The 12,356-nt window shown below is 40.4% G+C and overlaps 2 protein-coding genes and 1 long non-coding RNA gene across 6 annotated transcripts in view; 2 read left to right on the top strand and 1 right to left on the bottom strand.

Moving 5' to 3' along the window:
• Window positions 1-2,695, top strand: part of rasa1a (RAS p21 protein activator (GTPase activating protein) 1a) — a 32,377-nt gene extending 29,682 nt beyond the window's left edge. For both annotated transcript variants that reach the window (XM_084945829.1, XM_084945830.1), the window contains exon 26: window positions 1,133-2,695. In XM_084945829.1, the coding sequence (XP_084801955.1) occupies window positions 1,133-1,181 (49 nt within the window). In that variant the 3' untranslated portion in view covers window positions 1,182-2,695. The remainder of the gene's footprint in view (window positions 1-1,132) is intronic.
• Window positions 241-6,545, bottom strand: ccnh (cyclin H). Of its 3 annotated transcripts, XM_084945833.1 has the most exons (10): window positions 5,827-6,011; window positions 5,603-5,754; window positions 5,382-5,504; window positions 5,224-5,297; window positions 3,943-4,156; window positions 3,671-3,834; window positions 3,247-3,317; window positions 2,887-2,992; window positions 709-772; window positions 241-608 (listed from the first exon to the last, which is right to left on the bottom strand). In XM_084945833.1, exons 2-10 carry the CDS (start codon window positions 5,717-5,719, stop codon window positions 582-584), a joined length of 960 nt encoding a protein of 319 aa, XP_084801959.1. In that variant the 5' UTR covers window positions 5,720-5,754; window positions 5,827-6,011; the 3' UTR covers window positions 241-581. The 3 variants fall into 3 exon arrangements, with proteins under 3 accessions (XP_084801959.1, XP_084801958.1, XP_084801957.1); XM_084945832.1 differs by lacking the exon at window positions 5,827-6,011 and adding an exon at window positions 6,308-6,545 and having other exon boundaries at window positions 241-772; XM_084945831.1 differs by having other exon boundaries at window positions 241-772.
• Window positions 6,546-6,709: 164 nt separating this feature from the next.
• The window catches only part of LOC146376026 (uncharacterized), a 34,847-nt gene continuing 29,200 nt past the window's right edge, over window positions 6,710-12,356 (top strand). Inside the window, exon 1 of the long non-coding RNA XR_014801781.1 lies at window positions 6,710-6,880. This is a non-coding gene — a long non-coding RNA (uncharacterized LOC146376026). The remainder of the gene's footprint in view (window positions 6,881-12,356) is intronic.

The raw sequence follows: 12,356 nt of genomic DNA, 5'->3' as shown, positions 1-12,356 counted from the left end.
TGTCTGTGGTTTGTTTTTGTTTTTGTTTTCTAGATTGGAACAAAGTCTTTCAAAAAAAGAAAAGTATGGTTATTTTATATTAATAAATTCTCTTGCTGGAATCATGAGTATATACATGAGAAGAGCTGCATTTTTCCCAATAATTGTATCAGCTATTTTTTGATTATCTGGTTGAGGCTTTTTTTTTTTTTTTTTTTTTTTTTTTTTGAAACTTCAAGACACATAATCAGAGAAACCAAGTAAAACAAAAGTGTTTACAGCAGGAAAAAGAAAAAAAATTGGGATAGTACAGACTGTATCAGACATGCATGCACTCATTAAACTGTTTTTGTAAAGTAGATTACAGAGTGGGTTTTTCTTTTGGTCTCCTGATTGGAAGGAGGAGAAATGTGTGCACATGGTGTCATGTGACATAGAAATATGTAGAAAACTCTTTATTAAAAAAGCAGAAGAGAGAGCAAACAAACAGCTGACTGCAATTATGACACGAACACCTGCATTTATGTCACATCCCTTTACAGTAAAACACTGGAATTAATGTGTATATATAATAACTTTAAACTCTGCTCAGTTGCACAAGTCTAGATGAGGTCTTCATCAGTCCATTCCTGAAATAAAACAAAAGTCTAGATTTAGAAAGAATTGTTTAAAAAACAAACAACAACAACAAACAAACGTTAAACTGAGAATAATGTTGGTCTGCCTCACCTCTTCTACCAACCGTGGTTCTTTTGCTACATGGCCATCTTCTTCATATCCTCTCTTTCGTTTGCTGCGATGGGGAAAAAAATAAAATTATTTAGCATGTAGGTGTAAAACTAGTTCTGCAAACACTTCTGCAAATCGCAAGTGTTGTTTTGCGAGAAATAACGGTCCCACATCTTTGCTGTTAACTGTAACTTGTCGACTCATTTCGGTAGTGTGAGACCTCTAGTGTGTAGTGCCCCTCCATAATCACTCTTAGTTGCATTTTGTGTTTCTCTTCATTATTTTAGTTTCTATGACTTCATTTAGACTCTCTTCACGCCATGTTTGCAAGCCACACACGACTGGCGAGGCCATCTGTCTGGAACATTTTGATGCACAGCAAACATAAAGTCCCTTTCACAAACGTGTTCGCTTTATCTTACAGGACAGAGTGCACCATCATGTCACTCGCTGCTGCCATCCAGGTAATGTGAGTTTTCATACGATTTTTCACCTGAGAATCAAAAGTGTGGCGGTCGGCCGCACAGCCAGCCAAAGCGAGGCCTCATCATCCCGTGAGGTGTAGAACCGAAGACTGGAGCGAGTTTGTACTTTCCAAGCATGTGGCCTAGATTCCTGGCGGTATAAATGCAATACGGCTGTTCTCCATGGGAAACCCACTTGCTGCGTTTCTGAATGCTGTCCTTCCAAAGCCCTTCTCGAAATGCTTCAAACGATGACGCCTTGTTTAAAGATGGGCAAAAAGCCTCGAAAAGATTTCTGTGAAGATCTGAGAGACTTTACTGCAGACTTTTTTTTTTTTTTTTTTTTTTAAATCCTTGCTATTCCTGCCACTCCCTCAAAAATAAAATAAAAAAAATGAAAAAACCTGAGCAGTTACAGTTGGTAACTGACATAGAACCAGACAAATAGGGGGTTTGGTAGGGAGGCTACCTGATGGGCCAACTTCTGTCTCGTGATGACACAGGAGAAAGGAAATCCAAAGCATTGAAGTAGCGTTTTTTTTTTCTGCCATCATCAGGGAATTCAAACATAGCACCTCTTGCCAAGACAACACGAGCCTTAACGCCCTTTCTACTCACTGTCCTCTCACCCACGTCGCCTGATTTTTACGATAAGCTCTTCCTTTAAACCATTGACGACTTCCAGTCTGTGTGTGAACTTCGACGCAGCAACTGGAGTCGCTTGTTACGTCTTTTTTTGGCTGTTTTTTTTAAATATGCTGCTTTGTTTATTGATGTTATATACTTAGGCTTGTATAGAGAAACTGTGTTTGTGTACGATTACAGCTGAAAGGTAGTCATAGGAGTTTGTAGGAGATACCTGTAACCCATCCTGTGCATGTGTAATCCTGATGGATCCCGTTATTGTGTGTGGGCCTACATATATGCTGCTCTAACGACTTTCACCGGAACTCCCCTTTATGCCTTTTTGGACGTTTTTAAAAAAAAAAAAAAAACTTTCACGCGTTGCAGTCTCTCTCTCTCGCTTTTCCCTCCACCAACAGGTGGCGTTTCAGTACATAGATCCACCCGGAGAAGTCATGCCACGCACAGATTTACCAACTTCAACGTCATAACGGTTGGCCCCGTGTGCCTCGTCGTGATTCGAGCAGCTGCAAAAGTCTGAATCTGTGCCTGTCATAGCGCAAAAGTTTACCACAGTTTACTGTAGTTGCACTTAAGATACCACGGACCTCACCGAGTGTTAGCAGACATCTGGCGACAGATAAGTGACACAATGTCTCCTAACATCGCCAAGAAAACAAAAACAAACAAAACTCCTCATCAGCTATACCAATATCAGCTGTGCTACATGGTATAGATGATGTAGGCAGAAATGTGGCGTGCTGTTGTACTTTCTGTATTTCATACAGCTGATGATAATGATGTGTAATCCTTTTTTATTTTTCTACCTGATTACTGAACCTTGAACCTTTTGCATCTTAGATACGACAACCTGGCTAAAATAAAACATTATACCTGGACTTAGTCGCTTGTTTGTGTGTGCCAGAGTACTACGTGACAGTAAAGGTGTTATTTTTCTTTCTACATACATATGTACACACTGATCAGCTTTATATATTCTGATTTTAATATCACAATGTTTAACTGTTGGAAAGTATCACAAAACAAAAACAAAAAACAACAACCAAGAGAGTTAATGTCATCTCCTTACTTGCTTGAACTGGCAAATTCGGCATGAATCCTCTCCAGCCTCTGTTTGGAAATATTCACCACCTCTAGTTTAGGAGGCTCATATTTCTTCAGGAGGGTTTTCATTCCTGAAAAAACAAAGCAGCAAGTTTGAAAGCGCATTCTTTGCCAAGGCCAATGCCCTGTTTTGTAGCTCTAAGGCACATGAGTTGGATTGGCATTTAAAATGTATTCAGTTCTTCCTTTACTTGTGCAATTCAGCATAATAGTTTCTGTATCTTGCAGTCAATCGGACAGAACTGCAAGAAAAAGCCTCTGGAGAAGCTAAAACAGCTCAATATCACCATCTTGTGGTGTCAACTTGAAGGTGCGGTTTACTCACGTCTCATGGAGTCGTACATCTTTGAGAGCGTCTCCTTCTCCTCTTTCAGTCCTAAGCACTGGGTCAGGTAACTGGGCATGAGAAATAATACATAGAAGGGATCGGTCTTGATTAACATACGAGGGACAAACTTCTTCAGAGAAATTACATTTTTTTTAAGGTTTTTTTTGTTCCCGATTCAAATTTTGCTTTTGTAATGTATTTGCTGTACATATAAATTAACTAAGCCAGCCAGTAATCACTCTGGACTTTATGAAGAAATCTTAAATTCTAAACATTATCTAACATTTAATTTTTTTTTTTTTATTTTAAACCACGAGGAAGATTAGATTCATAATTAACAGACATAATATTTCAAATCCGTGTTTGAAATTCAAATGGACCACTGTCACCTGGTTACTGATTTAAGAACTTTGTGTACTACCTCTCCATGTTAAGACCGGCTCTCGAGGCGCTGTTCAGAATAGCTGTCAGAGCGATCTGGGAGGGAGAAAAAAGTAGTCCTGCATCTGTCATAGCTGCCTGTGTCAGAAAGTCATCAGCAGTCTTCCTCAGTGACTCTGGGCTTTCCAGTGTAGGGTACCGGGTCTGGAAAAAGCGACAAGTTCAAATGAAAACTTAAGTAAGCGAGATTAGGGCAGTAGTAGTTTCCGTCTTCGTGTTTATAGTGTGAAGCAGTCATAGGAGCACACCCACCTTGAGGTCGATGAGCAGACCTTCCATGGGTCTGTAGGGGTTGTGGACCACCAAATGAAAGTTGAGCTGCTGGATTAGCAGTAGCTCATACTCCAGGATCTGCTCCAGAACCCTTTCTTGTCCTGCTGGGGTCTCATGTACAAGATTGCCCACAAACTGGGTGCAGGACACATTGAATTCATCTACTTTGCAGGCCAGGTATGTACACGTCAGCCTAAAACAAGTAACAGGTTGCTTAGAACAAGGCTGAAAAAACATTCTATAATTAACTCATTATTCAACACGACATGAAGGTTAAGTGGTTTAAGTGTTAGTTAAATAAATCATTTTTATACACAGCAAATCATTCAGTAACCCTCTCCCTATGCCCTATGGATGCTGCACTTTTATCTTGGAAGGAAACATTCCCGTTAGGAGGAAAGTGTCATAGCAGGAAGTAGGAGATCACTGAGAACAACTTTGGTTAAGATCGAAGAGAAAAAAAACCCACAAAAAAACAAAAACAATTTATTATGAGGTCAGGTAAAATTATGATGTCAAAGAAAAAGAAACTGTGTGTTTAGAGAATCTGTCTGCACTTAGTCTAGACGACTTGATAATGTGACTGTGGGTGACGATCACATGGGTCACCCCCGTTAACACTGAGCACAGATTACAAAACACCTGAGATGCTTTGCTGCCACATACTCTTACGCGTTTCTCATCCTGACATCTGCCCACATCATCTCTCTCCACTGAAGATCAACTTTGACTCTTGAATTGAGGCTTTCAACACACCTGACGTCACATTAATTTACGATAAGAGACCACCAAACTGAGTTACACTACAACCGTCGCATCACTTTGATCATTTTAATAAAACAGTTCAAAGTTTGCCTGTGAGTTTAACAAACTGTGAATTTCTAAAACACACCAAGAGATGTATGCTTCTGTGTACAATCTACACTGTAAGGATGTCACCTCGTAGCCACAAACCCCTCTGAAACCCTACAACATAACCTATGCAGTAACCTGATGTCCACCTCTCTGCAAAGCTACGCATCGTATTGAGTCAGCATGCAACTTTTGTAATTGGCCTGCTCAGCACCGTCGAGTCTTTTTTACTGCTGTCAACTACTTTTTGTGTTTGAATTTATTAAAGTCAATATAAGGACTCACATATGTCAACAAATTCTTAGAGGGAAACTGCCAAACCTATCAGAAACTTTCCTCAACAGACACTTCCTTTAATGTGTCACCTCAATGCTGTTCGTTTTCCTTTCACCGACCAGCAGTACTTACATGATAATCCTGGGGTGGTACTCCATGACGGAGTTGCTCAGGTAGAATCTCCTGAAGTACATGAGAGCTGTACCCTGCAAAACGAGAGAAAGGCACGTGGTTCACAGATGTCCTCGAGGTCACATGGCTCTGTTCAAAGAAACCACATACATACATACCACCACAGACTTTGGCATTGTGGGCTTAAAAGCATTGCAGAATTCCAGCAGCCTCCTCTCATAGTGCCGAAATAGGACGTCTTCCTCATGACGCTGCAAGAACATGGACTCACTCACCCCGGGCTTGTTCAAAGAGGAGGGAGTGAAGGTAACTGTCAAACAGCCGTTCATGGACTACATCTTTGGTTCAAATATGCCTAATGACATTTTTCGCAGCTTACCTTCCCACTTTCTAGGGCCTTGTTGCGGAATTTCTGATTAACCTTGCACCTCATATGCTCGATTTCATCTTCACTTTTAAAAATCCAGTATTTCTTCTGGGAGCTGTTGTGAAACATGTCGCCTGCTGTGGAGAACACCGCAACAAAACTGCCTGATAAAAAAAAAGAGAGTCAACGTTAGCCTGCCGTCCAAACTTTGATAAATCTGAAATAAAATAACTTACAGTTGTTGAGCGTAATTAAAGGTCAGTCCATCCGCGACACCGATGCTGTGCGAAAATAATTTTCTACAAATGAGCGCGTTTAATGCCTCAAGACAGTTCAAAACTAACGTCTTAACAAGCGGACTCCGGCAATAACAAATCCCACGCGCGTCGCCATTGGATTACGTCGACCTCGTCGGTTATTGATGACGCACGCAAACGCACACACACATATACGCACACAATCTAAGTCATATTTAGGGACGTTTTTGGTAGTTTTAGACGGGAATGCCACTTGAAACGCGCTGAATGGCTTCAATTTATGTCTGAACGGGTGTGTCAGCTGATATAAGTCCCCAATTTTGACAGAAGTAAACACACACACGCACTCACACACACAAGCAAACATTGAAAAGCAGCCCCCCCCCCCCCCCCCCCCAAAAAAAAACAAGAGGTTGGAAAGAAAACGAATGAAGCGCCGTGAAGACGTTTCACCTCTCACCCAAGAGACTTCTTCAGATGATATCCCACCTTTGCAGGGTCACGTGTGATAGGTCGGTTAGAAATAGCTGCCACTTTTGACAGTCTGTAGCATTCAAAGAGGTGTCTGACCTTATGTGTCCTCTACACTCGGGTTAGCACACGCTAAATAACCCAGAATAAATAAGCATGTAAACCTTGAATAAAGGCCCGCATTAACAGCAGCTCCCTCCCCCTTCTTCTTTAAATGAGCCAGGACAACATAAAGTTCACACTGCTAAAGCTGGTTTGTGACTATATGTTAGTTAATATCAAGGATTTTGATTATTTTTTAGTGGGGGTGGGGAAAAATGCGCAACAGAAACGAAATCACACGGTATGTTTAGACAGAGCCACTCAACCCCCCACCCGTGTTTCCGCACGCCCTCATTTGCATAAACATGAGTAATTTATGAATAATAAATGCCCTTGCATTCAGCGGGAGCCGTAAATTTGCATATCACCACAGCTACAGTTTTATTTCCTTAGTGCGGCGTTATCATGAAGCCCTTCGAGCCTGCATAAAACCAGGCTCAAAGAAATGACGCTTTAACAGGTATGTGCGCACTCGGGACTATTTTATATAATCTTAACCTTTTTCTCTACAGGCGCTTTCCGTGTGAACGCTCGCGTCTGAGCTCTGTCTGTGATAGGCTTGTGCACAAGGCTACGGCGGGCTTCTACACTAGCCATCGCTCGGTCTTGCCCTGTAAATTGCATAAACATGAAGTGCCGATGCATTATTGATGAGACCATTGCAACGTTTACTGTATGTGCGCATATGTGTGCGTGCGCGGGACTGACTGTGTATGCACGCTTGTGTTGTCAGCCTAACACCTCTCCCTCTGCTATTTCGCATAATTCTGCAGTGTGATGACTTATTTTTGTCTTTCTGTGTTGTGTTGGACTATCTTGAAGGTTTTTGTTTGTTTGTTGTTGTTTTGTTTTGTTTTTACATTTCTGCTGTTTAATTTGTCATTTATATATGTATGTGTAGGGTTTTTTTTTCTGTTTTGAGACTTCATCACTTCATCCTGTGCCTTCACTATTTACAAAAGAAATGCTGGCTTGATGGTGAGGCAGCAAGTGAAATCTGCCTCCCCGTGAGTGTGTATGTTCATGTGATGGGTGATTTGAAGGGAGAGACACCACAGTTTTAGGTCAGGTGTGTGTGTGTGTGTGTCCCTGTGAGTAACAGTTGCTCCTATGCAATCTGACAGGCAGTGTTTTATGGGAAATCAAACTTGGGTGATTTTGTTGCATTGCCAGATCAACTGAATGATCTTTGAGCCTCCCTGATCGAGTTAGACTCATCCTCCCAGAGTCGAGCCCACACTCCTGCCTGTTATATTTCAGCCGCATATGAAAACCTTTTCAGGCGTGCTGAAGTGATTGCTATTCACGGACACAAAGTCAGCTAAAATTCAGCCGCCGATGCCGTGTGAACCATCACCTCGCCTGTACGCAGCTTTGTAAACTATTCATGGCGGTGATAATGCTGAGGAGGGAGGCGAGGAGAAGCTGGAGGAAGATAATCCCCACCCCGTGGCCCACCTTCCTCATCTCATCTATGAAGTTACTTTCTAGCACGAGAGGAAATAATCTGGATATAACCTTGACAAAGATGCAGATGATTTACCAGAATGAGCCTGCCTAATCCATTTTTTTGCCCGCCCTTGCCCTGATATTCCTCGTGTTTGCTGCAGCTTTCAATCCATTTCAGCTTCACACGCCAACAATTAAATCCCGATTCTGACTCGTCGCATGTGCATATTAATTTTCTACTCTCCATCCTGCAGCATCCAACGACACCCCCACCCCACCCCATCCAAATTGGTACCCAGGTTGCTATGGCAACCATAAGTGGCAGTGCTGATGTCAGAAACTCCTCCAAGGACAGTCATGCAGGCATTGGGTCAGGTGATATGCAACGCTGCTGGGCATCCAGGAACAAAATGGCGGCCACTCTCCCCCCCCCACCTCAGTTTTCTTTTCTTTTTCTTCTTTTTTTATTAACCACATGTGAGACTCTCTCTTTGAGCTTAAATAAAAGCGAGGAGTGCACCTGTGCTCCCCCCCCCCCCTCTTTTTTTTTGTTTTGAAATGTGTGATATGGATGATGTGGGATATTCTCTGTGTGATTGGTGTGAGCGAAAGGCATCACAGAGCTGAGCTGTCTGAGCCCCTCAGAGATCGGCTGCCTGTCTGAAGAATTTAGAAATCTGTCTGGCTATTTAAGCGCATTCACATCTGTGTGTCCCTTTGTGTTTGAATGTGTCCGTACACTGGTTTTCTCAGGTTGGCATTAAGCAGTCAAAGGTCCCCCCCCCCTTCAGACACTCAGCGCTCCCCCACTGCCTCTTTCTCTTCTCTGTCTCTAATTGAGCTTTGTGTCTACCTCCATCTCCATTCAAATCCAGCCTCATTTGCATACTGCCGCTGCGTGCTGGACAGCTCCCCAGCTGTACTGTACAGAACTAAATGAGGAACACAGACCCACTTTGCGTGACGTGAATACTAAGCAGGCGCGATAGTCATTTTCCTGTTTCCTGAAAATACAGCTACCTGAGAGATCAGGGGTAAATAGGAAGGAGTGCGGTCGTATCAAATCAGTTGCATTCAGAGACAGACGGGCATTACCAGACTGGGAAGGGGATGCTGATATAAAGGCAGAATTAATTTTTTTCTTAAACGAAACAAGGCACTGTAAAAAACATCATATACTCTAATTTGACTTAAATGTTGCCAGACGTGTTGTGATGTAGGCTACGAAGGTTTCAAGCTGACATCATTTATATTTGTATTTAAATTTAAATCCTGGAAATTCTGCAGGAAAACAGGATTCACCCACTTTTTTCTCCTTTTTTTTTTCCTTTTGCCAGTTACGTGACAATTTTGCCCCATTTTGGCAGGTTTAATTTGAACCCTACTGCCCTTTGGCTTTACTCTCACATCATTCCCGTTGAGGCCCGATTTTAAGGTCCCTTGCATTTTAGCAGAGGCAGTTGCTCAGCATTGAGGAATTTTTAGGGACATTTTGCTTGAGTGCACAGAGACACGTAATTATGCTGTATTTTTGATGCACTCCAGTCACATTTAACAGAATGTTAAGCACGCTCTTAATGGGAAGCTTAAAACCCCCCCAAGGCCAATTTTCATTTCGAGCATACTGGTAGAGATTTGTGACATTTCAACTCATTTCAGTATTCAATCAAAGACATAGCTCTAGGGAGAGCACAACTAGCATGCTCTTTACGGTAAATCCAACTGTCCTTGGCTTTCCTATGCAGCCGCTTCCTCCATAGTCACACCTTTGAGAATTGGAGCAAATTAAATGACCCATTTTAGCTTTACCTTGAAGACAAATGCAAACAGTGTGAAAATGTTTCAGTTTTTTCTTTTCTTTGTTTCTTCAGTGAGTTTGGATATAAGGGCTTTATTTAGAAAACAAAATCACGTGTGCTCATTTTTAAGTGTCTGGCAGTGTTTAAATCAGCAGGGAATGAAAAACACATTGTGCTCCATCATTCTGAGCACCTTAGGCATTGAGGGGAATGTAGAGGAGGACAGACAGAGTGATGTTAAGGTGCAGTCATTCTGGTGAAAATCCAATCCATACTGTACAATGCTCCAACAAGTCCACCAAATGACCCTTTATATCAATGTACAATGTCCTCACCTCTCCAAATAGCCGGGCCATTTGAGTGAAATGCTGTACAGGTAGAATATTGTGTGACCAATCTCTGGGCACTGTTGCTACTCTATTTGAACATAAAAAATATATGTGTACATTTATATATATATATATGATATTAGGGTATAGTTTGGATTGTTGTTATTATTACTTAATGTTTGTTTGTTTTATTTTATTTTTAAAAAAAAATCTATTATCTCTCTTCTATAACTTCTTCAGTTTTTAGGGTAAAATAATTGCAAAGAAACTAAATGAATCCCCAGTGTCTCAAGTAATAGATCAGTACGTTCTCGTTATTACTTGTTGTTAAATGTAAGAAAAATAAAGTATTTTTCGTTCATTCTAAATTTTCAACTTTAAAAAATCAACACTTTTCCTCGATAGCCACATTTTTAATGGGTTCGTACCATCACAAAAGCATTGTGCCCGTGTGTGTGTGTGTGTGTGTGTGTGTGTGTACGCGTACATGAGGGCTGTACATCAGTGTGAATTAGCTTTCAGAGGGGGGTTATGCATCTTAATCTAATTAAGAACGAAGTGCCTGAATATAGATGAAGAATTATGAGCTTCAAATTGGGGGAGGGGGAGCTGCGTTTGATCAAGTCAAGTTGCCCAGCAACCAAAACCATTTATTTCAGACAAAAAAAAAAGAAGAAGAAGCCCTCTAAGATTTTATAATCGGGTTGTCTGCATTAAAATGCAAAGGACGTTGGCAGGCTGCACCTGAAGGATGGCAAAAATTAGTCAGGGTAAATTCTCAACTTACAGGTGAATTGCTGACCTTCTGCAGTAAGGGCCTGTCAAAATAAACCCTTAAACCCTGCAAATCAGCCCAAATAAGCTTTCAGATGCATTTTTGTAAAATGGAAGTGAATAAAACCGAAGCGCATTTGCATACACTGTGTTTTTCTTCCCTCTGTTTGAGCATGCTCAAGCGTGTTTAAACACAGTTGTTATTAATTAAACTCAGTGTTGAATTTTACACTCAGATTTACTTGTTTAAATGAGTCACTTTAAAATTAAACTCAGTTTAATTACAGACTGATAAAAAAAAAAAAAAGCATGTTGTGTAAAAACTACACCTATTTTGGCACAATCATCATGAAAAAATATTTAAAATAGTTTTTTGATGTATTATTTTGTGAAATAATCATAATCTTTTTTATTTCTTAAAAATCCATATATTTAACAAACATTAACTTATAGAAGTACTCTCTTTGGCTCCTCTAATCGAGACACGAAAGCTGGGCATTGAAGTGCTCCTGCTGTAATCTCTGGCACCCTCCCCTCTTTTGTTTTCCTAATTGCCACCACCCTTTTTTGTTAGAGGGCATTCTTATAAGTGCATCAATCTGAGCTGGAGAGGACTGAAGGCTTCCTGTGGACTTCCTGTGGACTTCGACAAAAAGCCCTGTCAGGTAGATCAGCCATTAGTCACCAGTCTACATTGTCTCTGACAAATCTGACGTTTAAAGTAGACGCGTAATTCCAAAGCACTCTCTGTGCAGAACAAATTGCAAACCTTTTATTCCGGAAACATCATAAATGTTGGCTGGAACAGAAAACATGTTGATAGAAAAATAATTATTTAGATCTTTACCCAGTTAAATTTGATTACAACAAACAAATAGTAATTGACATTATAGCATTTTTTTAAGTTAAAGTTAATTACTGCCATTTTTTTTTAAATTTAGTTCTGCTATGATTTAAAGAAGATTTTTTGGTATTTCATCTTGTGACATAAAGTCACCTTCATTTTTGATCCAGGCATGCAACAAGAGCAACAACAACAACAACAATAATAATGCTAATAATAATAATAATAATAATATTAATAATAAAGAATAAATAAATTGGAAAAAAATATTTATAGATCCTCATTCTTATCTTTTTAACTGTGTATCTGAACAGGATTGTAACTGTACTTATTCCTACGACTTCAGTGTAATGTGTAGTAAACAGTGCCACACAGCCCTGATTAAATAATGCCCTCTTGTGGTCTTTGTATGAGGACTACTGAGGGGAATTAAAATTAGAAATTAATATAATCAACACTAGAAATAATACACTTTTATGTGTTTGTTCATTTGCTTTAATTTCCACACACACCCAGTACTTGCATCACATTTCCACTCATGTTGTTACATCCACGTCCCATTTTAATTGTGTTTCTTGCGAGTGTCATTTAAAAGAAACCCCCAAACACACAAGCGCTCACACACATAAACTCGCTCACTCTTTTTTTTCTCCTAATGATCTGAGTTACTCTTTCTTTTCACTAGATGGGGTAAGAGCATCATTTAATAGACCATTAAGCCTAGCAAACGTTGCCCCACTG

This window comes from Perissodus microlepis, chromosome 12 (genome assembly GCF_051167445.1).
Source record: "Perissodus microlepis isolate ML-2025 ecotype Zambia chromosome 12, ASM5116744v1, whole genome shotgun sequence".
Classification (NCBI taxonomy): Eukaryota; Metazoa; Chordata; class Actinopteri; order Cichliformes; family Cichlidae; genus Perissodus; species Perissodus microlepis.
Note: the sequence above shows the minus strand (reverse complement) of the source record. Positions and strands in the feature narration are given on the sequence as shown.

Bases quoted from the DNA above. Each gene is read 5' to 3' on its own strand.
- ccnh (XM_084945832.1), bottom strand. From the start codon at position 5,719: ATGTTTCACAACAGCTCCCAGAAGAAATACTGGATTTTTAAAAGTGAA. The intron at 3,318-3,670 runs GTAGTACACAAA...TCTCATGCCCAG, and splicing joins GCCGGTCTTAACATGGAGAG to TTACCTGACCCAGTGCTTAG. The intron at 2,993-3,246 runs GTGAGTAAACCG...TTGTTTTTTCAG, and splicing joins GATGTACGACTCCATGAGAC to GAATGAAAACCCTCCTGAAG.